This window comes from Pteronotus mesoamericanus, unplaced genomic scaffold (genome assembly GCF_021234165.1).
Source record: "Pteronotus mesoamericanus isolate MK-2021 breed Mesoamerican mustached bat unplaced genomic scaffold, CSHL_Meso_final scaffold_232, whole genome shotgun sequence".
Taxonomy (NCBI): domain Eukaryota; kingdom Metazoa; phylum Chordata; class Mammalia; order Chiroptera; family Mormoopidae; genus Pteronotus; species Pteronotus mesoamericanus.
The window spans coordinates 25938751-25966047 of NW_026555311.1; the positions used below are offsets into that span (position 1 = coordinate 25938751).

General features: G+C 37.2%; 1 protein-coding gene across 11 annotated transcripts in view; it reads left to right on the top strand.

Moving 5' to 3' along the window:
• The window catches only part of MAPK10 (mitogen-activated protein kinase 10), a 324322-nt gene that overhangs the window by 183724 nt on the left and 113301 nt on the right, over positions 1-27297 (top strand). For all 11 annotated transcript variants that reach the window (XM_054591772.1, XM_054591774.1, XM_054591779.1 and 8 more), the window contains one exon: positions 1568-1737. In XM_054591772.1, the coding sequence (XP_054447747.1) occupies positions 1568-1737 (170 nt within the window). The remainder of the gene's footprint in view (positions 1-1567; positions 1738-27297) is intronic.

The following is a 27297-nucleotide window of genomic DNA, read 5'->3' on the forward strand; positions in this document are numbered from 1 at the left end:
GAGTGTGAGCAATTGCTAGGATGCAATGATTTATCCTATGATATCACTGAGGTATAGGGTAATCCTTGTCCTAACTAGGTAAGTGGTTTCCAGTTTGTGTGTGCCATGCATGTCTAATAGAATCTAGCAGTCCGTAGAGACTCAAAGTGTGTTCTCTAAGGCAGATGCAGAAATATTATTTCTGTTGCTTAATAAGTGTTTTACTTTCTAAATATCTGAGGCAGAGCTGTATGATCTGTTTTACAATCCTGAGGGATAGACCCCTCCAGTGAGTGGCCCTCAACATGCATCAGAATATTCAGAGGGTTTATTAAAGCAGATTGTTGGTCCCTGCCCCACAGAGTTACTGATTCAATTGGTGTGAAGTTTGAGTAAACATTTGCATTTCTAACAAGCTTCCAGATGAGGTAAATGTCCAACTCGTTCATTTTTTTACAATAAGCCAACTAAATTTAAGCTGCATCCCCTATCATGCAGCACATAAAAATGAGCACAACTCTCCCCAAACGCCTGCTAAGGGTTATGCCTCCTCTAATGGTTTAGACCATTCAATTTTCAGTTGCTGGGATTGGGAAAGATCCTATAAAACATGTGAGTGCTCAAAACCTGAACAAAATCACTAAGAAGGAGAGGAGATGACTATGGGGAGGGCATGTGTGCCTCACAGTTAGGCAGTATCATGTAGGATGCCTCTTCTAACTATAGAATCCACAGTATTTAATATCATAGAGTATACATAGAGTATAAGGTCATTTCTGGGTAAACAAAAATCATGGATAATGGATATTTATATTATATACATCCATAAATCAGCTGTAGAGGAGCTGAGTCACCTAGGTGATTTGATGTTTCACCAAAAAACTCTGCATGAGACATGTTGCATAAGTGGGTGTATTGTGATGAACCTGCCAGTCACCAGTTGCCTGTAGCTGTGGCCTGCTGAATCATCAGAATAATTTTCATGTAGGAATGTTCAAGCTTAATGCAAAATTTTAACGCAGATTCACTGCTCTACTAACTCAGTCATTTTGAAAGCAATAGCCACACAGTACCCATGCTCATTCAATGGCGCCTAGTACAATGGGGTCATCCTTGTTCATGCATGCACATTCCAAACCACTCTCCTTGGCTGCCAGGTTATATTGGTGTTGTGCAAATTGTTCTGGGTTTTTTTCCTGACAGACCTCATAGATGCATATCCTTTATCCTATGGTTATTATAATGGCTGATCAGGGTTCACCTCTGAAGTATCTAGCATAGTCTCTGGGACCAGTATATGTTCAGTAGATTTTGGCTCCAAAATAATTAAACAGTTTGTAATGAAACATTTCAGGAGAGGTTATGCAGATTTAATCTAAGATTACTTTATTATAAATAGTTTTATACTGAAAAAATTTTTGTAATTTTTTTAAAGCTCATTTACTCCAGGTAATCTTACATGGATGAATACATCATTTTTCTATGTGATAGAGGCTAAGAATTAGTAATCATTAAAAGAATAGGTTTTGTTGTAGCTCATCATTTTGGTCATTCACTTGTCTCATATTTTTGTTGTTCTTTTGTACAGGGATTTGATAAACAAGTGGATGTGTCATATATTGCCAAACATTACAACATGAGCAAAAGCAAAGTTGACAACCAATTCTACAGTGTGGAAGTAGGAGACTCAACCTTCACAGTTCTCAAGCGCTACCAGAATCTAAAGCCTATTGGCTCTGGGGCTCAGGGAATAGTTTGGTAAGTAGAACAGTTTTAACTTGTGTTTTTAAAGGGAACACACACTGTGTCAACTAGCCACATGTGCATGCCCATACACACAAACAAAAAACCCGTAAATAACTTTCATAACTGGGAGGGAAAAATAGATGCAATTGAAGAAAAATAAAACTATGAGCAATCTTTGTAATTTGTTACCCATTTGTTAACAGTATGTAAAACTACTTGTGACTCCTTTTTCTGGTATAAAAAAAATATTCATTACAGAAGAGCCATAAAAGCCCCCACAGAATCAGAGGTTTACCAGCTGTTATTAGTGCAATTTAGGAAATTTTGTTTGAATGTTTTCACAACAAGAAATGAGGGGCTATGTGTTAAGATAACTAGCAAATAAAATCCCCTATATTCTAAAGAAATATAAATGATTTCTCAAACATTCTGTGACTTTTAAAGTTCAATGTTCAATGTTCAGTTACCTATCAGAAAAGTGGTATTTTAAAAAAAATTTGTTGAATGTTTCCAAAGGGAAAGATTCTGTGATCCTTGGTAACTATTCTTTTATGACATTTTTGAGTGGCCAATTGAAATTATGAAAAATCAAGATTTAATTTAGTTGTTATCAGGTTGATAAGCATTTCTTTTAGGTAGTTGTAACTAGTGTATTAATTTAATGTATATAGTATGAAATTAGTATAATAATTTTCAATTTGATGGCTCACACTTATAAGTAAAATTTAAGATTTGCATTATAAATATATATATTTACATTTATAAAAGATATTTACTTATGCCAATATTTTTATTTGTTATATAAATTACTGCTATATTAGTAATGTTAATTTTAAAACACTTTTAAAGGATGAGATGAAGACTTACTTTTTTGAGCAGTTTTAGCTTTACAACAAATCTAGAGGCGGTACAGAGATTTTCCATGCATGGATTCCCACCTTATCAACATCCCCACCACAGTGGTACATTTATTACAATTGATGAACCTACATTGACACATCATAATCACATTGGGATTCATTCCTGGTGTTGTATATTATAGGGGTTTGAACAAACGTAAAATGGCATGTTTTCATTGTTATGGTATCATACAGAGTATTTCCACTGTTGTAAAAATCCTCTGTGTTCCTCCACTACTCCCAGCCTCTTGCAGCCATTGGTCTTTTCACTGTGTCCAAGTTTTGCCTTTTCCAAAAAGTCAGTTAGATGGAATCAAACAGTATGTGAATTTTTCAGATTGACTTCTTGCACTTAGTAATATGCACTTAAAGTTCCTCCATGTCTTTTCATGGCTTGATAGCATATTTCTTTTTAGAATTGACTAATAATCCACTCTCTGGATGTGTCATAGTTCATTTATCCATTCAGCTACTTCAGGATGTCTTGGTTGCTTCCAAGTTTTTGGCAATTATGAATAAAGCTGCTTTAAACATCCATGTACAGATATTTGTGTGGATATGTTTTAAAGGTTTTTGCTTCATTTTGACAACTGGTTTTAAGTTTACTCTAAATGCTTTTTAGAGTAATTTTGCCCTGGGAGGGAAGTGAGCCAGTGACCTTTCGCTTTGCAGTACGATGCCCAACCAACTAAGCCACACTAGTCAGGGCCCACAAGAATTTTAAAAACATGCAGCACCTGAGTATTTAGTCAGGGGCATTGACTTCTTTTCCCTTAGATTGTCAAATTAAAAAATGACAACAGCCAGCACAATAATAGCCATATGGTGTGAATGAATCAAATTTATACCAATTTTTTGTCAGATCAGCAAAATTAAAATTTATTCTTTGGTGTGCCACAGAATTTTAGTGATTAGTTTATGTGTGTCATGAGATGAAAAAAGTTGAAAATCATTGGTCTATATCAACAAGATTGGACAGATAACTTAAGATTTAAGTTGCCAGGCATGTTCAGCCAAACTTTGGGTGTTCACTTATTCTTTCTTTTTTATTTTTTTATTGTTCAAATACATTTGTTTCCATTTTCCTGCCACCACTTCCCCCTGCCTCGCCCACCCCCACCTCTGTCCCTCAATCCTTTCCCACTTTGGCTTTGTCCATGAGTCCTTTATACATGTTCACATATTCTTATTTCATCACCTCCCTTTCGTAAGTCGAAGTGGTGGGTAGAGTGAACCTGCCTAGCAATGTCCTCTTAGCTTGATAAAGTTTAGGGTTAGATAGACTGAAAGGAAGTCTAGAATTTTGATAATTTTGGCTTGTGTGTGTGAGAGAGAGACAGAGGGAGAGACAAAAAGAGAAAGAGAGAGATCTATAAAGAAGTAGGACAGGGATAGAAAACATTCCTAAATAATACTGTGGGGCAGGACACTAAGTTTGTTATTTTATCTAGTGGGCCTTTCCTTGGACCAGAACCTGATACTGAAGCTATATTATCTTCGTACATATGTACAGATACACATGTGTTTAAGCCTCATTTACTCTCAAATAGAATTTAGGGTGATGAAAAGAAATAAATGTGACTCAGTATACACCTAACATGTAACGGATTCAGGGGAATGGTGGTAGCCATATGCCTCAGGGTAGAGTCTCTTTAAGGATACTGATAATATTAGGCAGATAGTGAAAACCATTCCTAGAGGAGTCTCAGTTGTTGACAGAAGAGCTAGCCCCTCCATACCTTTCACAGTAGGGTATAGGAAGAAAAGGGATTTTCTTTGTGATTTGTTTTGTTTTTGTTATTTTAACTGTAGAACACAATTTGCATTTTATTTTTCTACTTTGACTTAGTAGTAATAGGTACAATTACTTTGGGTAGGCCAGACCTCTTGCCAAAAAACAAACCAAATGTAACAAGTTAACAGAACCAAAAGCCAAACAAACAAAATAAACCACTGAATTTGTTCAAATGCTCAAAAAAGTTACTAGTAATAATGCCAAATTAAGTAATATTAGTAGAGCAATCACTATTTGTGGAATCATTTTCAAATGATAAATAATAATCTGTATATGCATTGGAAAAGAAAATGGTTTATTGAAAGTTCCCGCTTTTTAATGTGCCTATTTTATTTAAAAAAAGACTATTGACTCATTGATGCTTTTAGCAGATTTTCTTATCTTAATGGTGAAAAACTTGAGCTACTTCATCTACACTCTGATTTAATCACCCTTGGACTAATAGCACACATTTACAAAATGAATGGCAAAGGTTAGAGAACATCTTTAAATATGTACTAGAACAAAGAAGACTGAATCTTGACCATTTTAAGATACACAATGAAAATGTATTCAATATCTATTTGTTGATGATTAAGATTAGAAGGGAAATTAAGTTAATTTTCTAAATTCCGTAATTTATTTGCATATTTACAGATCATTAATTTAACTAAGATACGTTAAGATACCTGATATTATCATGTTTAGTCATTACAGTTACAAATACATCTATACCTCAAAATAATTAAATCTGCTAGTGTGCTTTATCAGTGCTAGTATTTAACTTTCAGTCTCTCAGAACTCAGTTTACTCATCTGTAAAATACAGATAATATCAATATCTTGCAGAAATCACAAAGTATAAAACAAACTAAACACATGGCATTGTCTTACAAATCTGATATCATCATGACTTTTAGTAGGTTCAAACAAGGTAGACTTAATGTTGTTCTTTTCTACCAATGGAAAGTTGCGAAAGGTTAACATATGTATGTATGTAATCCACAAAGATGCCTGATTTTAACTGTTGTTTAATCATCAGATTGAGCATATTATATGAATATTATCATTGAGAACATGGGATTTAAAAAATGTCTTTATTAATACTCCCCAAGTCTGGCAAAGAAGCATCTTAACCTTTTCATTCCTATCTTTCAATCTGAGCTTCAGTTAACCAAGACAATTTACAATAATTAAGTTTTAAACATTAGTTTTCAAATTTACAACATGGCTACACAGACCCAGCTAACCATCTTTAAGTACAGAATTTGGATGGAAATACATTGTGGCTGTGAGGTTGATGGTATGGAAAGAGATGGGTAAAATCATCCAGAAGGTTTCTCAAAGCACCAGATGTCCTGGGTAGCACAAAAGAGACACAGAAGGGTCCAGAATGATGATTTTATTTTCTTCCTGAGCCTATGACACATTCTCTTCTTAGAGTTCTAATGAGCCATTATGCTAATGATGCATCTTTAATCACACATTTCCATTTAGCCCCTGACTGGTGGAAAGGATTACCCTCTGACCTACATCTGGAATATCAGCACATTATGTATCCCTTTATTTTCCATTAATATTACAATTTAGACACTTAATTGCAACCTTCTTAAAATAAGAGCACTGAGCTTCAAACACTGTCTTTTATATTGCTGAGAGGTTCGAGGTAGTAATGGTTCAGTGAAATAGGGCAGAATGAAACCCTGTACTCTTCTTCCACATTTTACTGTTCTACTTGACTCCTTGGAACAGCACAGGCCCCAAATACTTATTTACCGTATTTTTCGATTGATGAGTAAGACTTGTAAATATCACTTCTTTTCCTTCACAGAGAAAAACTGGTACTTTGAGAAACTATGGGTAGCAGTTTGATGGCAATATGCTTATAGGGAGAAGCAGAATTATTTATCCTTGTTACTGCATGTTAACCATAAAGTATATATGTGCTCATATTTATAAATACTTAATTTTCATTGTAATAACTGATGCTGAAGAGGTTGGATTACATAATCCTCAAAAGTATATTTAATCTTGGAAGGTATTACAGATGTTTACTTTGAATTCTGTCATTCTTCAATAAATTTGTAATTAACTTACATCCCTGTAGTAAAAGGTGACAGCAAGAGTTTGTAGCCCAAAAGCGTTTTTCATGGCAGAGGGGAAAAACAGTCATTTAAATTTCCATAGATATTTATTCACTTGTAGATGATTGAGACTTCTTTGTAAATAACTTATTGATATAAAATCTAATGTCTTTACCAGGAGAAATAATTAGTACACATTATTTATTTTTTCAATTTCTACTTAAATCCCAAAGATTAAATTATTAAGTGAGGCGTTTCTATTGGGACCTATCTTCTAGGGCATGTATAGATATTTTCATTGCAAAAATAGTTACTTTATAGTAGATGTATTATTTTGCCAGATGCATAAGTCTGAATTGTTAAGATTAAAGTGCATCCATGGTTATATTTTTAAAACATAACCTATAACCCAAGTATAAATAACTAAAGACTTAATCCTTCATTATTCATTACCTCTTGGAAAAGCCAACATTCCTTTCAGAAAGGAGGCGATGTCTTCTATTAAACTAAATTGTGCTAAAATAAAAAAACAAATGGCAATTGGTGTTCCTCAGATTCCAGAAACGATTTTCACTTGCTGCTCTAAGAGACCTGTCTATTCTATCTGTAGATAAGGTGGCTTTAAAAAAAATCAAACCCATAAAACAAAAGAAGAAAGCAGATAGGTATTATAAATATTGTAACTAAAAAAAAAAAGCATGGCTTAGAGGAGTGTTTTGTAAAGCTCATAGGGAAGGTACTTGGCCTTTCTGTCTGCAGAGTCATCCTTCTGGCCTGTTACAGCATCATATTCTGTTTATAGAGTCTGAACTGTCTTGCTAATCATGAATTTCAATGTGAGGGCTGAGGACAAAGGAAGACACCCTTTGGTTTGGGAGTTTGATTGACAGCCCTATCATTTCCTTGTTCCACTCTCTATTCTAGGATTTGTTAAATCTGTTTAAAATATTTGACCTTGTCAAGTGAGATTCACTTTACACGTCCATTTTAATATTCTCTGTATGATGCGGGAGTCAAAACCACCATCAGGGTGGGGGACTTTAGCCATTTCATTTGCTTGACATGGTGTTGCTTTTATCTAGAGATATATACTATGGAATTCTCTTAGCGATGCTCTTCCTCATTTATATTCACCTTTATTTTTATCATTAAAAATGCTTTCCACAGGAGATTTTAATAAATCTCTTCATAAAAATCAATATTTTACTCCTAACCCAGACAGCTACAACACCAAATATGTTTCCAAAAATTTTCTTTGGGTTCACTCAGGACTGGGAAGTACAGGTGGGGAAGGCGGGCCCTGCACCAGGGCCCGTGGACGAGGGAGCGGCCGTGGGGCCTGCACTCCAGCCTGCGCCTCACCCACCAGCAATGTGCCTGGGGCGGGAGAGCCTCTACCAAAGGAGCTACCTTGTCCTAACTCACACATTCACACCCCAGGGGCTCCCCACTGAAAATGAATGAAATGTAATTTAGGTGATGGAGAAGAGAGACTCAATTTAGCTAGCAAAGAAGTAAGGTCGAGAGTAACTAGCATAGACAAAATCTAGTAAATTTAGGATGTTAATTCTCTGACATGGAGGTTTAGGCACTTAAGAAAATGGAAAGGATCAGGCAGCAGACGAAAATTATAAGCCAAATTGTTGTCCCTTTAACATTGTCCCTTTTTCCATGTCCTTTCTTCCCCTGTTTCTCTTTCTGGAGGTGAGTGTTTCAAGGCCTCCCTGTTTCCTGAGCCTGTCAGTCTCCTTCAGGATTAACTTTATTCCTATTTAGCTGGGAACCATGAAAATAATTGCAAAGACAACCTCAAATAATCTCAGTTTCCTTACCTCTTTGTCCTCTGCAGCCCCATTTCCAAACCTTCAAATTAGCCCAACTGACTGTTTTCTCTGCTCCTGCTGGAAGGCTGAGCCCAGCTGGAGAAATTGTATAATCATGCTGATTTCCTTCATTATAAGTTTATGAGCCTCATCTTCAGCTGGGCCCTTGTCTCTGCTTAGCAATCCTTTTACTTATGTGTCTCATCAGCTCCCTGTCCTGTTTCCCGTGATGGCTATTACAATCTTTTTACAACTTTGATGGCAAGCTCCCAATTCCACTTCACCAGCCCTGTTCTCTGCAGAAGGTTTTACCTCCTACTTCCTGGAGAAAACAGATGGCCTCCGGCATGCGAGCTCTCCATTTCCCCTTCCGCCTCCTAACTCTGTCCTCTAGTTGTCTAGTTCTCTCAGCCTAATTGGCTCCTCCCTGGGGAGCTCCCAGAGGCTGGCTTCCTGTGTTCTTGATTCCATCCCCTGCCCCTGGAAACTATCAATTGTTCCAAGATGGTTGGTGAACTATCTATGACCAAGCATTATCTGTCCTTTATACTGGTTGTTTTTCTCTTTCTCTACTCTCCAAATATTTGTATTTTATAAATGTTCTGCCTCCTTTTGCTCTTCATCTCCTTTCACTGCTTAGTGCCTAATGTCTCCCACATCTATATTGTTCTGGCTACACTTTATTTTTTTTAATTGATATATAAATATGTTTCAATGATTAACTTCAAATATACATTTTGATTGAGGTAAAACTGACATACAACATATAAATTTCAGGTGTACATCATAATGATTTGATATTTATATAGACTGTGAAATGATCGCCACAATAAGTCTAGTTAACACTCATCACCATACATATTTAAACATTTTTTTCTTGTGATGAGAACTTTTAAGATAAACTCTGTTAGAAAGATCAAATATGCAATATAGTATTATGAACTATCTAGTCACCATGTTGTGCATTACATAATCTATAACTGGAAGCTTATCCCTTACTTCTAAGTCCATATACTCATTTATGTATATTACATCCCTCAGATATCTCACATTCAATATGCCCAATATAATTTTATGATCTACTCAAACTTGCTCTTCACTATGTATTTTTAATTAACATTTATATACAAATAAAGCACTCAATCACTAGAATACAATTTAATGTCAGCTTTCTTTTTTAAGTAATATGCTTTAATTTTATTTTTTCATTGCAATTTACATTCAGTATTATTTTGTATCACTTTCAGGTGTACAGCATAGTGGTTAGGCAATCATACACTTTACAAACTGATCCCTCTGATATTCAAGTACCCACCTGGCACCAACCTAGTTATTACAATATCATTTTAAGTCTTATCTGTACAATCACCACATTTGTGAGGCCTTAACTTACCTTCGCTACTGCTTAACAAAAGTAATTTTTCTCTTATCTGTATTGACGTAACATGTTATACTTATATATCTTTTGGCATTGTTCATTTTTTATTGCTATTTAAGTCAGTGTCTCCTGCTAGACAATGATCTCCCTGGGACAAGGACTCTGACTTATTCATCCTTATAGTCTCAAGACTTCAAAAATCTTGATGGAAACCTTAAATGTTGAATTATTTTATATTAAATCTGCCTATACTATGATGTATATATCTGCATGCATATATATTCATACTGTTTATTTACAAAATTACATAATATAGTAAATAAATGATATGTATATATATATGTACTTACTACATATATATGTAATGTAGTGAACAATGTGACCCCCTAATTTCAGGAGTAATACAGTAAATAATAACTTAAAAGAGAAAATAGAATAAACCTCTATGAAATAGATACAAATGCAACTGTTTTAATGTAATAATTAGAGTAATTTAACTTTTTCTAATAATTATGGCTTTAACTAAAGAATGAGCTAATAATACCACAATTGACTTTTCAAATTATTTATTAAATGCTATACCAATTTAAATTTGATCTGATAACATTAAATAACACAAATGACAAGTTCTAAAAGAATCATTAAAAAGTACAATCCAAAGATTTGATCTGAATTTGCTAAAAAATAGTCTTCCATGTTTTTATGTTTGAATGTAAGAGAGATAACATAACCACTATAAGTTAATATTAATGGCATCCACACAGAATGTATGAGGGTCATGAGGTTGGAAAAACAGACATGAATGACACTGATACAGTTAAATATTCAGCATATATTTATTAATGCTGTACATGTGAGGAGCATTACTAGATAAAGAGGAGAACTGGGTTTAATAAAATGAAGAAATTGCAAATGATGGTCCAGAACCATTGTTTATAAACATGAAATAAAGATAAAATACAAAATAAAAAGTGTAAATTCATCTCTGAAGCAGCTTATTAGTTCATTTTTATTCAGTGAATATATGTTAGGCTCTATGCTATGTCATAGGGATATGAAACTGAATAGACAGGGTCAAAGATCCTGCCATTTATCTAGTTGAAAACTGGTCATATAAATACATAAATGCCATTGTTTTTCTTGGGCTAGCTCCTTTTCATCTTTTAATCCATATACATTAGTTAGAATAATTCTGATGACTTAAAAAAAAATGATAGCGTTTCAAACACAATAGATGTTTATTTCTCATTTAGCAAGTGCAGGAGGGATAAGTAAGTGGATGAGGGGGAGGTGTCTGCTCTGTTTGGTGATCCGAGGAGCCAGGCTGATGAAGCCTCTGCCATTGTCCAAGGTCTCCAAACAGCAGAAGGGGATAAAAGCATGAAGGGAGGAGCTTTTCCTGGGCAAGCCCGAAAGTGGTGCGCTCCCCTTGTGTTCACATTCCACCGGCTCACTGTGTGACCGCATAACCGCAGATGAAGAGGAGGAGGAGGACTAGAATTTGCAGCCTTTGCTCTCTTCCCCTGTCTATCACCCACTCGAATCCAGGGTCAATGCCCGTCTGGCATGCTTCTCCATCCCTGTATTTTCTTTGTCAAATCATCATCACACTATTTTTACATTGTCTCCTCAATTGTGTCATTTCCCACCAGACTATAAGCTTCCTTCAGGGAGAGACTGTCAGGCTTACCCCCAGTTGTAGTTCTAAAGCTTAGCACAGCCCTGGTACGTTGTAGGCACTTAATAAATATTTTTTGCTGTTAAGCTCTCTGTTTTCTCTTCTTTATGTCCTGTTCACTCCCCAACTCACTGGCATCCCCTTATGTGCACATCACCCTGTGCAGAGGGTTACTGGTAACCAAATGCCAAACATGGCAAAGACTCTTCAGGTTCCATCTTACTTGACCTGGCACTTGCCACTGTGTTTCGATCTTTCCCTCTGTAGGGTTTACCCTTGAGATTTCCAGCTTTATCTTCTCAGCTCTTATGTGGACTCCTTTTCTGTAAAGCTATCTTGCAATGGAGAGCTTTTGGGTGTTAAGTGCTTGCAACCTCACAGATAAAGGAAAGAATATATTTTTAAAAAACAGGAAAGTTTGTGTACCTTATCAGACAGGAAATACTGGATGCTGGAGGTGAGGTATGTGGAAGGAAAGAGAGAGGGAGGGAGGAAAGAAGGGAGGAGGGAGGGAGGTAAGGAGGGAGGGAGGGAAGGACAGAGAAAGGATGGAGACAGAAATACAGAAATAGAGAGATGGAAATAGCCAAATACAGATGACTGATACACAGAGCGAGGAGGGAGACGAAGCAAGCAACTGAGAGACACCTAGAGAAAAACAGAGACTGAAGACACCAGAAACAAATATACTTAAACAATTGTGCTTAAGAACAATTTCTGAGGAAGCAGGGGGATACTAATTTGATTAGCTTGGAAAAGAGGCAATCATTCTTCATGAAAGGGAAGAAAAATGCTTTTTCTCCCCTTTTGCTTACAATAGACCATGTTTGATATATTGTGTGACATTTCTTTGTTAACATTGCTTTACTCTCAAATAGAGGTGGAAATCTGAATGTGCAAAGAAGTCCTTTAACCATGTAATTACATATGAAAAGGAATTGAAAACTGGGACATATGTTACATGGAGCATTAATCACAGAGCAATTTCTGTACAATTGACGCTTCTTTGTTTCTTTGCATTTTGAAGAGGATGAAACTCATAGGTCAAAGTGTCTAATCATAAATATGGTAACAGATAGGGATTAAAAACACCAACTCAGCTACCATGCCCATAGCATACAACTTACCTAGAGGTGTTCAAAGATCTTTGCTTCTTTTATAGCTCATTATAAGTTTTTAATGTCTCTATTCATTTGTTTTGTCCTGAAAGCAAACATGAAATTTCTAGATCAGAGACAATGTTGTTATTTACAGCAGTAACTGCATCAGTAATCTTTGGTCCCTTTGCCCCTTTCAGGGCTATGCTATAAAAGCCAGTGTCACTGTGTTCATACAGATATGTATTTGCACTAACCAGAAGAAATGATGAATTTCAGACATTATATGAGGTCTGCCCAGAAAAAAATCCAGACATTGTTAATAAAATGAGAATGGTTTGCACAACATCAATGTAACCTGTCAACCAAGGAGAGTGGACTGGAAAGTACATACCAGAACAACAACAACTTCACTGTATTAGTCATTGGGGGTGGTAAATGCCATTGAATGAGCATGTGTACTGTGTGGCTGTTGTATTCAAAGTAACTGAGCAAGTAGAGCAACAAGTCAGCATTAAACTTTGCATTAAGCTTGAACAGTCTTCTGCTGGAAACTATTCTGATGACTGAGAAGGCCACAGCTATAGGTAATTGGTGACTGGCAGCTTTATCAGGACAACTTGGTCTCTCACACATCATACCTGTACAGTTTTTTGCCAAACATCAAATCACCCAGGTGACTCAGCCCCTCCCCAGCCCACATTTGGCACCCTGTGACTTCTCGCTTTTCCCCAAACTAAAATCACCTTAGAGAGGAGAGAGATATCAGAATGTTGATGAGATTCAAGAAAATACGAGGGGGCAGCTGATGGCAATTGGGAGAACTGTGTGAGGTCCCAAGGTTCCTACTTTGAAGGGGACTGAGACATCTTTGTCCTACGTAAAACGTTTTTTATATCTTGTATCTTCTTCAATAAATATCTCTATTTTCCATGTTGCACAGGTGGATTCCTTCGGGACAAACCTCACATGTACCTACTCATTTAACCATCACAATAGTCTGGAAAATAATTATTATCTGTATTTTATAAATGAGGAAACTGAGGCTTAGAGAGGTTAAATTGCCCCTCCCCCACACTCACTAAGCTTACATAGTTAGACATTGGTAGGGATAAGATTTTTAGCTCTTATTGTTTAACTCCAATGACAATGTGTTTTCTGAAGCACTGCTTTAAAAATACCCTGTATTATAATTTACTCCTTGAGAACTATGGAAAATAAGAATATTTGGTATTTAAAACACAAAGTTTTCAGGACCATGAACTGATTTCACATTTCCTCTAGTCATAACGTGCTCATTAAAATGTTGCTTTATATTTTAATAGCCTTCCTTTGGTATGGCTGGTATATGCAAAACACTATTTTGCCAGGAAAAAATGTCAGCTTTCTTTAAGGAATTCATCTCCCCTGTTTTTGCTGTTTGTACAGCTTGGTAAATGGGGTGGTAGAGACAAGCACGTCACCTTCACAGTTGATGTTTCTCTCAGGAGATCTTGCTCTACAGTTGCCTCATAAGCATTAAGAAATGGGCTTCCCCCTGAGTGTATCCAGAGTCCACATGGCCAAAAATATCCAAGTCTCTCCAAATGAGAGGGAACTTGACTCCGGGATGAATTAAATACTCTGTATCCCCTAGTTCATTATTCCCAGGTCACTGAGGGACAAGTTGATCTGTCTCTCATCAAAGTTACTGATACCAAGGACACCTCTATGTATAGAGTTGGATGGCAAAACCTCAACATACTTTCTTAGTTGACTTTTTATTTCTTTTTACCTGTGGAGGGAGAGAGTCCTCAATAAACACTGCCCTTTAACAGTTTCCCTAAAATGAATACCTCTGCTTATTGCCAGGTAGAAAATCTGGAGACTGTTGTTAAATCTTCAGATTTTTCTAGAGAAATTGGATATATATATATATCTGCTATACACATATGTGTATATATATATATTTGTGTGTGTGAAATCTAATATTAAAATTTTCATAACAAATTCAATTATTTTAACACTGTGTGGACAGAAATCTACATTTGTGGGCTGGTTATATCCATTACATGTTTAATCTGCATTTTCTTTAAGGTTGGATGATAAACTTTAAAAATTTTTCTCTTCAAGTTCACATATTTATTTAGCATCATAATTTGTGTTCATTTTATCACTTACATGACGATCCCTTCTTTTTGAGTGACAGCTTTTAGATTAGTAAGCAAACAACAAAGAAACTGGATTTAAAACCTGCCTGGGTTGACACAAAGCTATTACCATAAATACTAGCTGAGTTACCTGAGTAGGTTACTTATAATCTCTGATACTGTTTACAGTGGCAGCAAAGGAGCATAAAAAGTGCCCATCTTTGGATATAGAGTAGGTAGTTAATTCCTGTAATTTACCCTCTTTAACTATGACAAAAAGTTAAGAAAAACAAAATGGGTTTCCTCTAAAAATCTGAAGAAACAAGCAATATTTTTTTTCTCCAAGGAAAATAAAAATTCTACAAATAATTTTAAGTAAACAGTGCTATACAATAAAATAACTGTAAAAATAATAACAATTTAAATGTTAGTTTATTTTGGGGCTATGTGTTGGAATCTCTTAAATTTTTGTTTAAAAAAAATGGAAGGAAAAAACAAGTTTCCAGTAGGACTATTTTAGGACTGAGCTATCTCTGGGCACCAAAAGGGCAGGATTAAATATTGACTCTCTAGAAGCAACTGTATTGCCAGGCTGGGCAGTTCGTATCACTACTTGGTTCTCTCTGTGGATGCATTAAGAGAGTGACATAATTTGGAGTTCTAAAACAGAGTAGCAAAAGCAAAAATCTAGCTGAATTACCTGGATCATTAAAGGGATGAAATTTATATTACTTTCTTGGTGATTTGTGTGTAGTACCTTTGTGATTTTCATGATTTTGTTTTCCCTCACATGGAACAATTAAAATCTAGCTGGATAACTTTCTTTTGTCCTTTTTTCATGTCAGAAATTGCAATTGATTTATAGCGAAGTGAAAATGTATTGATAAACAAGGAAATTTAATGACTATAATCACTACTAGAACTTTTTGACTCGAGGTCTACTTTGTTCAGCTCTGACTGCTATAACAGAATACCATAAACTTGATGGCTTATAAGCAACAGGAATTTATTTCTCATTTTTGGAGGCTAAGTCTAAGATTGCCAGCATGGTCAGGTTCCGTGTCTGGCTGAGAGACTGTTTAAAAGTTCATAGATGACTATCTTTTCACCGTGTCATCAGTTGGCGAAAGAGGAAGCGATCTCTCTCAGGACTCTTATAAGGACGCTAACCCCATTCGTGAGCATTCCAAACTCATGATCTCATCTAATTCTAAGTAGCTCCCAAAGACCCCACTTCCTAATACCACCATATTAGGAAGGGGGATTCCAACATATGAATATTTTCGGCGGCGGGGGACAAAAACATTTGGCCTATTCCAAGGTCTGTGGTAGACACACCCTTAAGTGACCCTCGATGAGTCTAACACTTGTATAAGCCTTTCCTCTTGGGTGCAGATGGAACCTGTGACTTACTTATAGTCCTTAAGCATGGCAAGGATGATGGGACAGTCACTTCCTTGATTAGGCTATGTTATAAGACTATCTTATGAGACTCAGTGAGAAATTCTGCTGGTTTTGGAGAAGGACGCATGGGCCTATGACCTAGGGGTAGCCTCTAGGAGCTGATAGGAACCCCTGGCTGACAGGTAGCTAGGAAATAGAGGCCTTAATCCTACAACCACAGAGGCTGAGTTCTTCTAACAACCATGTGAACTCAGAATAGAATCTTATTCTCCCAAAAGCTCCTTCAGCCTGACTACACCTTGACTGCAACCTGTGAGACCCTAAGCAGAGCTTACAGCTACAGTATGCTTTGATTCCTGATCCACAAAACCTCTGAAATAACATTTGTTACTCTAAGCCATTAAGTTTGCAGTAACTTACTATGCAGCCTGGAGAATTAATACAGAGCCATCTCATTTGCCCTCCTCAGGCTTCCTCAGTTATTCTTTATATGTGGATGAGACTCTTGGAAAGATGATGTCGTGTAAGCATATAAGATACAGATATGTATCTATGTCTGGAGGATTTTAGACAACTTTATGTGTAATGGTTAGGATCAGAAGTATGATCATGAACTGTAATTCAACATAGATTTCAGCCTAGACTCTGCCTCTAATTAGTGGTATGACCTGAAGCCTCCTACAGCTTCCCCTTTCTTATTTGCAAAATGAGGCTAATAAGACCTTCATCATAGGACTATGTGTAAGTAAATGCAAAATGCAGTGTATAACACATTTTGGAGGGTCAGTTAATTCTGGATCTCTTTATTCCTCCCCAGGCTAAACCAACGCATACAAATGTGTGCATGGCCATGCCTGCAGACATATAAAAGAACTGGGGAAACTCCTTGATCTACATAAAAGCTTATTCTCTATCCTGGTCTGGTTTTGAGATTTCTTTTTCTTGTGTATGTTCACAATTTTTTTAAATTGTTGTTCAAGTACAGTTGTCTCCATTTTCCCCCTACCACTCTCCCCTGCCTCACCTACCCCCACATCCCACCCTCAACCCTTCCATCCTTTGGCTTTGTTCATTGGTCCTTTATGCATGTTCATTGATGATCCTTCCCCTTCTTTGACCCATTATCCCCCTCCCGCCTCCCTTCTGTTTACTGTCAGTTTGTTCTTTATTTCAATGTCTCTGGTTATATTTTGCTTGTTTGTTTGTCTTGTTAATTAGGTTCTACTTACAGGTGAGATCATATAGTATTTGTCTTTCACCCCCTGGCTTATTTCACTTAGCATAATGCTCTCCAGTTCCATCCATGTGGTCACAAAGAGTAGGATTTCCTTTTTTTTTTCTGCTGTGTAGTATTCCATTGTTTAAATGTACCATAGTTTTTTGATACACTTATTTACTGATTGGCACTTAGGTTGCTCCCAATTCTTGTCTATTGTAAATTGTGCTGCTATGAAAATTGGGGTGCATAGGTTCTTTTGAATTGATGTTTTGGGATTTTTAGGGTATAATCCCAGCAGTGGAATCACTGGGTCAAAAGGCACTTTGGTTTTTAGCTTTTTGAGACAATTCCCAACTGTTTTCTGCAGTGGTTGCACCATTCTGCATTTCCACCAACAGTGTATGAGGGTTCCCTTTTTCCCACGATCTCGCCAGCACTTGTTGGTTGTTGATTTGCTTATGATGGCCATTCTTACTGGTGTGAAGTGGTATCTCATTGTGGTTTTAATTTGCATCTCTCTGATGGCTAGTGATGCTGAGCATCCTTTCATATGTCTCTGGGCCCTGTGTATGTCCTCCTTGGGGAAGTGTCTCTTCAGGACCTTTGCCTGTTTTTTAATTGGATTGCTTGTCTACCTGGAGTAGAGTCATGTGAGTTCTTTATATACTTTGGAGATCAAACCCTTGTCCAAGGTATCATTGGCAAATATATTTTTCCCATACAGTTGGTTTCCTTTTCTTTTTGTTGATGTTTTCTTTAGCTGTTCAGGAGCTTTTTATTTTGATGAAGTCCTATTTGTTTATTCTTTCCTTTATGTCCCTTGCTCTAGAGGATGTGTAGGTGAAAATATTGCTGTGTGGAACATCTGAGAGTTTCCTGTCTATGTTCTCCTCTAGGGCTTTTATGGTGTCATGACTTATATTTAAGTCTTTTACCCATCTTGAGTTTACTTTTGTGTAAGGTGTAAGTTGGTGGTTAGTTTCATTTTTTTGCATGTAGCTATTTAGATCTCCAACACTATTTTTTGAAGAGGCTATTTTTATTCCATTTTATGCTCCTGCCCGCTTTGTGGAACATTAATTGGCCATAGAGACATGGGTTTATTTCTGGGCTTTCTATTCTGTTCCATTGATCTATGTGTCTGTTCTTATGCCAGTACCAGACTGTTTTAATTACAGTGGCCTTATAACATAGTTTGATATGAGGTATTGTGATCGCTCCTATTTTGTTCTTCTTTCTCATAATTGCTAAGGCTATTCAGTCATTTTTGGTTCCATGTAAAATTTTGAAATGCTTGTTTAATATCTGTGATTTATGTCATTGGTATTTTGATAGGTATTGTGATGAACCTATAAATTTCTTTGGGTAGTATGGGCATTTTGATGATGTTAATTCTTCCAATCCATGAACACTGTGTATGCTTCCATTTATTTGTGTCTTCCCTAATTCTTCTGTCAGTGTTGTGTAGTTTTCTGAATAAAGGTCTTTCATCTCCTTGGTTAAATTTATTCCTAGGTACTTTATTTTTCTTGTTGCTATAGTAGGTGGGACTTTTTTTCCTGACATCTGTTTCTGATATTTCATTGTTGGTATACAAAAATGCTTTCAGTTTCCAAATATTGACTTTGTGTCCTGCTGTTTTGCCAAATTCACTTATTAGTCAAATGTGGTGTGGTGGAGTCTTTAGGGTTTTCTATGTACACTATCACATCATCTGCAAACAATGACAGTTTTACTTCCTCCTTTCTAATTTGGATGCCTTTATTTCTATTTCTTGTCTGTGGCCAGGACTTCCAAACTATGTTGAATGGAAGTGGCGAAAGTAGACATCCTTGTCGTATCCCAATCTGAGTGGGAAAGCTATTAGTTTTTGTCTGATGAGTATGATGCTGGCTGTAGGTTTTTCATATATGGCCTTTATTATGTTGCGGTATGCTCCTTCTTCTCCCACTTTGCTCAGTTTTTATCATAAATGGGAGCTATACCTTATCAAGTGCTTTTTCTGCATCTATTGAAATGATCATGTAATTTTTGTCTTTCCTTTTGTTTATGTGATGTAATATGTTAATTGATTTGTATATGTAGTATCATCCTTGCATCCCTTGTATGAATCCCACTTGATGATGGTTTATGATTTATTTTGTATTTTAAAATCATGTTTATTCTACTACAGTTGTCTCAGTTTTTCCCGCTTTGACCTCCTCCACCCATCTCATCCTGCCTCCCCTCCCTCAGTCAATTCCCACTCTGCCATCCACATCCATGAGTCATTCATATATGTTCTTTGTTTAGTCACTTCTCCATCTTTCCATCATTGTTCTCCTTCCCCATCCCCTCTGGTCACTTTCAGTCTGTTCCATGTTTCCATGCCTGTGGTTTACTTTGTTCATTAGTTTATTTTGTTGAATAGAGTCCACTTATAGGTGAGATCATATGGTATTTGTCTTTCACCAACCAGCTTATTTCACTTAGCATAATATTCTCCAGTTTCATCTGTGTTGTCACAAAAGGTAGGAGTTCTTTCTTTCTTTCTTTCTTAACACAGATTTTATTTATTTATTTATTTAAATAAGAAAATCCATTATACAATATTAACAAATTTAAATCCATTAAGTCTCAGCAATTAAAACAACATAACACCAGCACAGAAATAATCAAGGAGATCAAGGAGATCAATGAAATACAATGAACATTCCAGAAACAAATGTATATATCTGTCTAACAATCTAATATGAGATTAAATTGATATTTCAAATCAATGGGGAAAAAAGGCTTATTCAAAAATAAACTGCATGGACCACTATTACTTGAAATAAAACCAATATAGAGTACTATTTCACACATTATACAAAAAATATTCAGGTGAGCTAAAAATCAATATGTAAAATCTAGGGAGTTTTAGAAGAAAATACAAACTAATATTTTTCTTACCCTCAAGTGAAATATTCAAACCCAGAAGCTATAAAGTAAAATATTGACAATGTGACTATATTAAACATTTAAGACTATATGGAAATATACATATAAGAGTTAAAGGACAAGTAATAAAATAGGAAAGTATTTGCAACACATCTAAAAAAGGGTTGATAGTTTTCTTTTTTTAACAGAAAAGATTCTACAAATATTTAATCAAAAAATGGATAAAAAATACCAAAAAGTCATTTAAAGCTTTTGAAAAATAATAGAAATAGGTAAGAAATGTACAAAAACAAGTTTAGTTTCAACAAATAATAAAATGACAATTAAAATAGCACATCGTTGTCACAATCAGATTAATGAGTATTAAAAATATGGTAATATCAAGTATTGGTGACTGTGCAAGGAACTGGGTATTCATAGACTCTTTTTTTCCCCATCTTCTTAAAGCAGTCCCTTTATAATATCTTGAAATGCTGGTTTGGTGGAGGTGTATTTTTAGACTTCTTTTGTCTGAGACGCTCCTTATTTTGCCTATTTTTACTGAGAGCCTTGCAGGGTAGAGCAGTCTTGGTTGGAGGCCTTTGCTTTTCATGACTTGGAATATTTCTTGCCATTCCCTTCTGGATTGTAATGTTTCTGTTGGGAAGTCAGCTGCTAGCTGTACTGGGGCTCCCTTGTATGTTATTACCTCTTTTTCCCGTGCTGCCTTTAGGATTCTCTGTTTGTCTTTGATATTTGCCATTTTAACAGTGATGTGTCTTAGAGGGGGCCTCATTGGGTTTCTCTTGAATGGGACCCTCTGTGCTTCCTGGACTTGTGTGACTTTTTCTCTCCTCCAATTAGGGAAGTTTTCCATTATTATTTTTTGAAACAGGTTCTCTATCCTTTGCTTCTTGTCTTCTCCTTCTGGTATCCCTATTATATGGATATTATTATGTTTCAGGTTGTCCTGCATTTCTCTAAACACCTCTTCATTCTTTTTGAGTCTTTTTTCATTTTCTTGTTCTTACCTTGTCCTCCAGCTCACTGATTCAATCCTCTGTTTCATTGAGCCTGCTTTTGATTCCTACTACTGTGTTCTTCAGTTCAGAAATTGTATTCTTCATTTCCTGTTGACTCATATTGAGAATTTCTATGTCATTTTTCATGCTGATATAGTCTGCAATAAGTTCTTCATAGTTTCCCTGTAGTTTTTGTAATTCTCTTTGAATTCTCTAAGCTCATTGAGCTTCCTTAGAACCACTGTTTTGAACTCAATATCTGATAGTTGACTAGCCTCTATTACATTTAGTTCTCTTTCTGGGGATTCTTCCTTTCCCTTCGACTGGGGTGCGGGTTTCGTTGTATTCCCATTATTTGTGAGATTTTTCTTTTTTGCTTCTGCTTCTAAAATTGATCTGTCTTGATTTTTTGACTTTGTGGTGTGAACTTCTATGGTAGGAGACTGCTGTTTTTTCTTTCTGGATCTGCCTCTGATGATGTCAGAAGTTGACCCTGTCTGACCTTAGGCAGTCTGTTCGAGACTTCCAGGAATCTGCTATCTGTGACTGTCTCCTTCAGTTGTTAATTTAGTCACTCTGCATTCAGCAGTCTGGCTTAGACACCACGGGGTAGGGCAGAGGCCCTCATGAGGGCTGGGTTGCTGCTGCTCAGGGGAGTGATCTGTATGAGCCAGATGGCTGCTGCCATATGGGAGAGAAGTCAGCACCAGGATCCTACCAGCTACTCTCTCAGTTCTCTGCCCAAAACCTCCTTCCCTAGTCTCTCCTCAGACATCTCTAACCCACTCTGCCCCCACCTTTGTCAGAGACAAGGGTAAGTGGCTGCAAATAAAAATTTATGCATTGGCCCTTTAAACAGCTCTTTGTGTCTCCAGCCACCCCTCTCTGGCAGAGAGCAATCCTACTGCTGGCAGCTGGCTGTTATCTGTGTACTTTTTGGGCTCTGGTGCTGTAGGCTAGAGATCCCTGCTTACCGTTTACACCCTGCTTTTCTCATGGGGATCCAACTGGCTGTTTCAGTATACTTCTGGTGCTGCCGCCCAGGGCGCCCCGACCACCTTCTCAGGTCTGTACCACAGTGTTTACCAGTTAAGTTGTGCTAAAGCTGATTCTTCTGTCTGTCTGAGGTTATAAGGTTCCTCTACTGCTATTGTTCAGTTGTTTGTTCGGGGTGATTTCTCCACAATTTAGTTGTAATTCCAGGTTGGTCCTTGGGAGGAGGTCAGTGTGACTTCCACTCACTCCTCTGCCATCTTGGTTGTCTCTGATCTTTTTAGTGTAATGCTAGATGTGGTTTGCCAATATCTTGTTGAGGATTTTAGTATCTATGTTGCTCTGTGACATTGGCCTGTAGTTTTCTTTCTTTGTTGTGTCTTTATCAGGTTTGGGATTAGGATGATGCTGGCTGCATAAAAACAGTGTGGAAGTTTCCCTTTTCTTGGATTTTTTAAAAATAATCTGAGAAGGACAGGGGGTAGCTCTTCCTTAAATGTTGTATAAAATTCTCCTGTGAAACCATCCAGGCCAGGGCTTTTATGTGCTGGGAGTTTTGTGATTATTGCTTCATTTTCCCCAGCCGTTATCAGTCTGTTCAGGCTTTGAGCTTCTTCTCGATTTAGTTTTGGAAGATTATATTTTTATAGAAATTTGTCCACTTCCCCCAGGTTGTCAAATTTCTTGGCATATAGTTGCTTGTAGTAATTTCTTACAATCCTTTGTATTTCTGTGGTATCAGTTGTAATCTTTCCTCTTTCTTTTCTGGTTTTATTTCTTTCTTTCTTCTCTCTTTTTTCCTTTATGACTCTGGTTAAAAGCTTGTGAGGTTTTTTTTATCTTTTAAAAGAACCAGCTCCTGGATTTATTGATCCTTTAAATTGTTCTTTTAGTCTCTATGTCATTCAGTTCTGCTCTCTTCTTGATCATTCCTTCCTTCTATTCACTCTGGGCTTTCTCATTGTTTCTCCAGTACTTGTATTTGTAGGGTTAGGTTGTTCATTTGAAATGTTTCTATCTTTTTTAGGTAGTCCAGTATTGCATGAATGCCCCTCTCAGGACTGCTTTCATTGTGTCCCACAGGTTTTAGACTGTTGCGTGTTCACTTTCATTTGTTTCTGGAAATTTTTTGATTCTTTCTTGGATCTCATTATTGATCCATTCATTGTTTAATAGCATTATATTCAGTCTCCATGATTTTGAATGTTCTTCAATTTTTTTCCTTGAGGTTGGTTTCTAGTTTCAGGCCCTTGTAGTCAAGAAAATGCTTGCTATGATTTCAATTTTCTTGAATTTGTGAGGCTTGTTTTGTGTCCTCACATGTGGTCTATGTTTGAAAGTGTTCTATGTTCATTTGAAAAGAATGTGTATTTTTGATTCAAGATGGCGGAGGAGTAGTGGAAGTCACACTGACCTCCTCCCAAGGACCAACCTGGAATTACAACTAAATTGTGGAGAAATCACCCTGAACAAACAACTGAACAATAGCCAGAGAGGAGCCTTGTAACCTCAGAGACAGAAGAATTGGCTTTAGCGCAATCTAACTGGTAAGGAGGGTGGTACAGACCAGAGAAGGTGGCCGGGGCACCCGTGGGTGGTAGCACCAGAAGTATACTGAAACAGCCAGTTGGATCCCCATGAGAAAAGCAGGGTGTAAACGGTAACCAGGGATCTCTAGCCTACAGCACCAGAGCCCCAAAAGTACACAGATAACAGCTAGCTGCAAGCAGTAGGATTGCTCTCTGCCAGAGAGGGGTGGCTGGAGACACAAAGAGCTGTTTAAAGGGCCAATGCATAAATTTTTATTTGCAGCCACTTACCCTTGTCTCTGGCAAAGGTGGGGGCAGAGTGGGTTAGAGATGTCTGAGGAGAGACTAGGGAAGGAGGTTTTGGGGAGAGAACTGAGGGAGGAGCAGGTGAGGTCTCAGTGCTGACTCATCCCTCATGTGGCAGCAGCCATCTTGCTTGGGCAAAGACCACTCCCACTGAGCAGCACTGCATCAAAGGACACAACGGCCCCACCCCCAGGTGGGATTCCACCCCACCCTGTGCTGTCTAAGATGCCTGCTGTGTGCAGAGTGGCAGCCACAGACAGTAGATCCCTGGCTAAAGGGGACACAGAAATGTCTGGCGACACTTGATGAAAGACTGGGGACACAGGCTTTGGGGAGAGAATGGCGAGAATAGCCAGCAGGATCCCAGTGCGGACTCCTCCCTCATACGGCAGCAGTGGGAGAGGTCCCAATAACCCTGCCCCCAGGAGAGACTCCGCCCTGCCCTGAGCTGTCTAAGGCAGCCTGCTGACTGTAGAGTGAATAGATTAACAGCTGAAGGAGACAGCCACAAACAGTAGATTACTAGAAGTTTCGAACAGATGGTCTAAGGCCAGACAGCGTCAAAACTTGACATCATGAGAGGCAGATCCAGTAAGCAAAAACAGCAGTCTCCAACCATAGAAGTTCACACCACAATGTCAGGAGATCGAGACAGATCAACTTAAGAATCAAAAGCAAAAGAGAAGAGTATCACAAATAATGGGAAGATATAGAAATACGCTCCACTCAAAGGGAAAGGAGCAATCCCCACAAAGAGAATTAAATGAAATAGAGGCAAGCAAACTATCAGATATTGAGTTCCAAACAACAGTTCTAAGGAAGCTCAATGAGCTTAATGAGCTCAGAGATTATTACAAAAAACTACAGGGAAACTATGAAGAACTTACTGCAAATTATATCAATCTGAAAAAGTACATAGAAACTATCAATAACAGACAACAGGAAATGAAGAATACAATTTCTGAATTGAAGAACACAGTAGAAGGAATCAAAAGCAGGCTAGATGAAGGAGAGGATCGAATCAGTGAGATGGAGGATAAGATAGAAACAATCTCCCAGAAAGAACAAGAAATGGAAAAAGACTCAAAAAGAATGAAGAGGTGTTTAGGGAATGCAGGACAACCTGAAATGCAATAATATCTGTATAATAGGGATACGAGAAGGAGAAGAAGAAGAGCAAGGGATAGAGAACCTCTTTGTAAAAGTAATGATGGAAAATGTCCCCAATTTGAGGAGAGAAAAGGTCTCATGGATCCAGGAGGGACAGAGGGCCCCATTCAAGAGGGACCCACGGAGGCCCACTCTAAGACACATCATCATTAAAATAGCAAATGTCAAAGGCAAACAGAGAATCCTAAAGGCACCAAGGGAAAAAGAGGTAGTAACATACAAGGGAGCCCCAGTACAGCTAGCAGCTGACTTCCCAACAGAAACACTACAATCCAGAAGGGAATGGCAAGAAATATTCCAAGTCATGAAAAGCAAAGGCCTACAACGAAGGCTGCTCTACCCAGCAAGGCTCTCAATTAAAATGGAAGGGGAAATAAGGAGTTTCCCAGACAAAAGAAGGCTAAAAGAATACACCTCCACCAAACCAGCACTACAAGATATGCTCAAGGGACTGGTTTAAGAAGATGAAGGAAAAGAGTGAGAAAGAGAAAAACACAGGTACGAAGAGAAAAAATTAATAGGTTTCTATCAGTAATAACTCTCAATGTAAATGGACTAAATGCCCCAATCAAGAGACACAGGATAGCCGAATGGATAAGAAAACAGGACATATGCTGCCTACAGAGACCCACCTCAGAACAAAAGACCTACACAGATTGAAAGTAAAGGGATGGAAAAACATATTGCAAGCAAATGAGCAAGAGAAGAAAGCAGGGGTTGCAATACTTATATCAGACAAAATAGATTTCAAAACAAAGGACATAAAAAGAGACCCAGAGGGACACTTTATAATGCTTAAAGGAAGAATCTGACAAGAAGACATAAACATTGTAAACTTATATGCACCCAACATAGGAGCACCCAAATATATAAGGAAAGTCTTGGACGACTTCACAAAAGATATAGACAGCAACACACTGATACTAGGGGATTTCAACACCCCACGGTCAAAAATGGACATATTTTCCAAACAAAACATTAATAAACATATTGTGCAGCTGAATGACACACTGAATCAAAGAGACTTAACTGACATATATAGAACCTTTCATTCCAAAGAAGAAAAGTACACATTCTTTTCAAATGCTCATGGCAGTTTTTCAAAGATAGACCACATGATAGGACACAAAGCAAACCTCAGCAAACTCAGGAAAATTGAAATAATACCAAACTTTTTCTTGGACCACAAGGCCTTGAAACTGGAAATCAACCTCAAAGAGAAACTTCAAAAACTTGCAAACTCATGGAGACTGAACAGTACACTATTAAACAATGAATGGTTCAATAATGAGATAAGAGAAGAAATCCAAAAATTTCTGGAAACAAATGAAAATGAACAGACAACAGTCCAAAACCTATGGGACACAGCAAAGGCGGTCCTGAGAGGGAAGTTCATAGCAATACAGGCTTACCTAAAAAAGATAGAAACATTTCAAATAAAAGACCTAACACTACAACTTCAAGAACTGGAGTAACAACAACAAATAAATCCCAGAGCAAATAGAAGGAAGGAAATAGTCAAGATTAGAGCAGAACTGAATGACATAGAGACGAAAAGAACAATTCAAAGGATCAACCAATCCAGAAGCTCCTTCTTTGAAAAGATGAATAAAATTGGCAAGCCTTTAAGCAGACTCATCAAGAATAAAAGGGAGAGGACCCAAATTAATAATATCAGAAATGAAAGAGGAGAAATAACAACTGATACCACAGGAATACAAAAGATTGTCAGAAACGACTATGAACAATTATATGCCAAGAAATTTGAAAACCTTGATGAAATGGACAAATTTTTAGAAAAGTATAATCTTCCAACACTGAAGGAAGAAACAAAAAGCTTGAACAGACTGAAAACAGCTGAGGAAATTGAAGCAGTCATCAAGAAACTCCCGGCACACAAAAGCCCTGGGCTGGATGGTTTCACAGGAGAATTTTTTACAAAACATTCAAGGAAGAGCTAACTCCTGTACTTCTCAGACTATTCCAAAAAATCCAAGAGGGGGGAAAACTCCCAGACTCTTTTTATGAGGCCAGCATCACCCTAATCCCCAAACCAGATAAAGACCCTACCAAGAAAAAAAACTACAGGCCAATTTCGCTGATGAACATAGACGCTAAAATCCTCAACAAAATATTGGCAAACCACATCCAGCAATACATTAAAAAGATT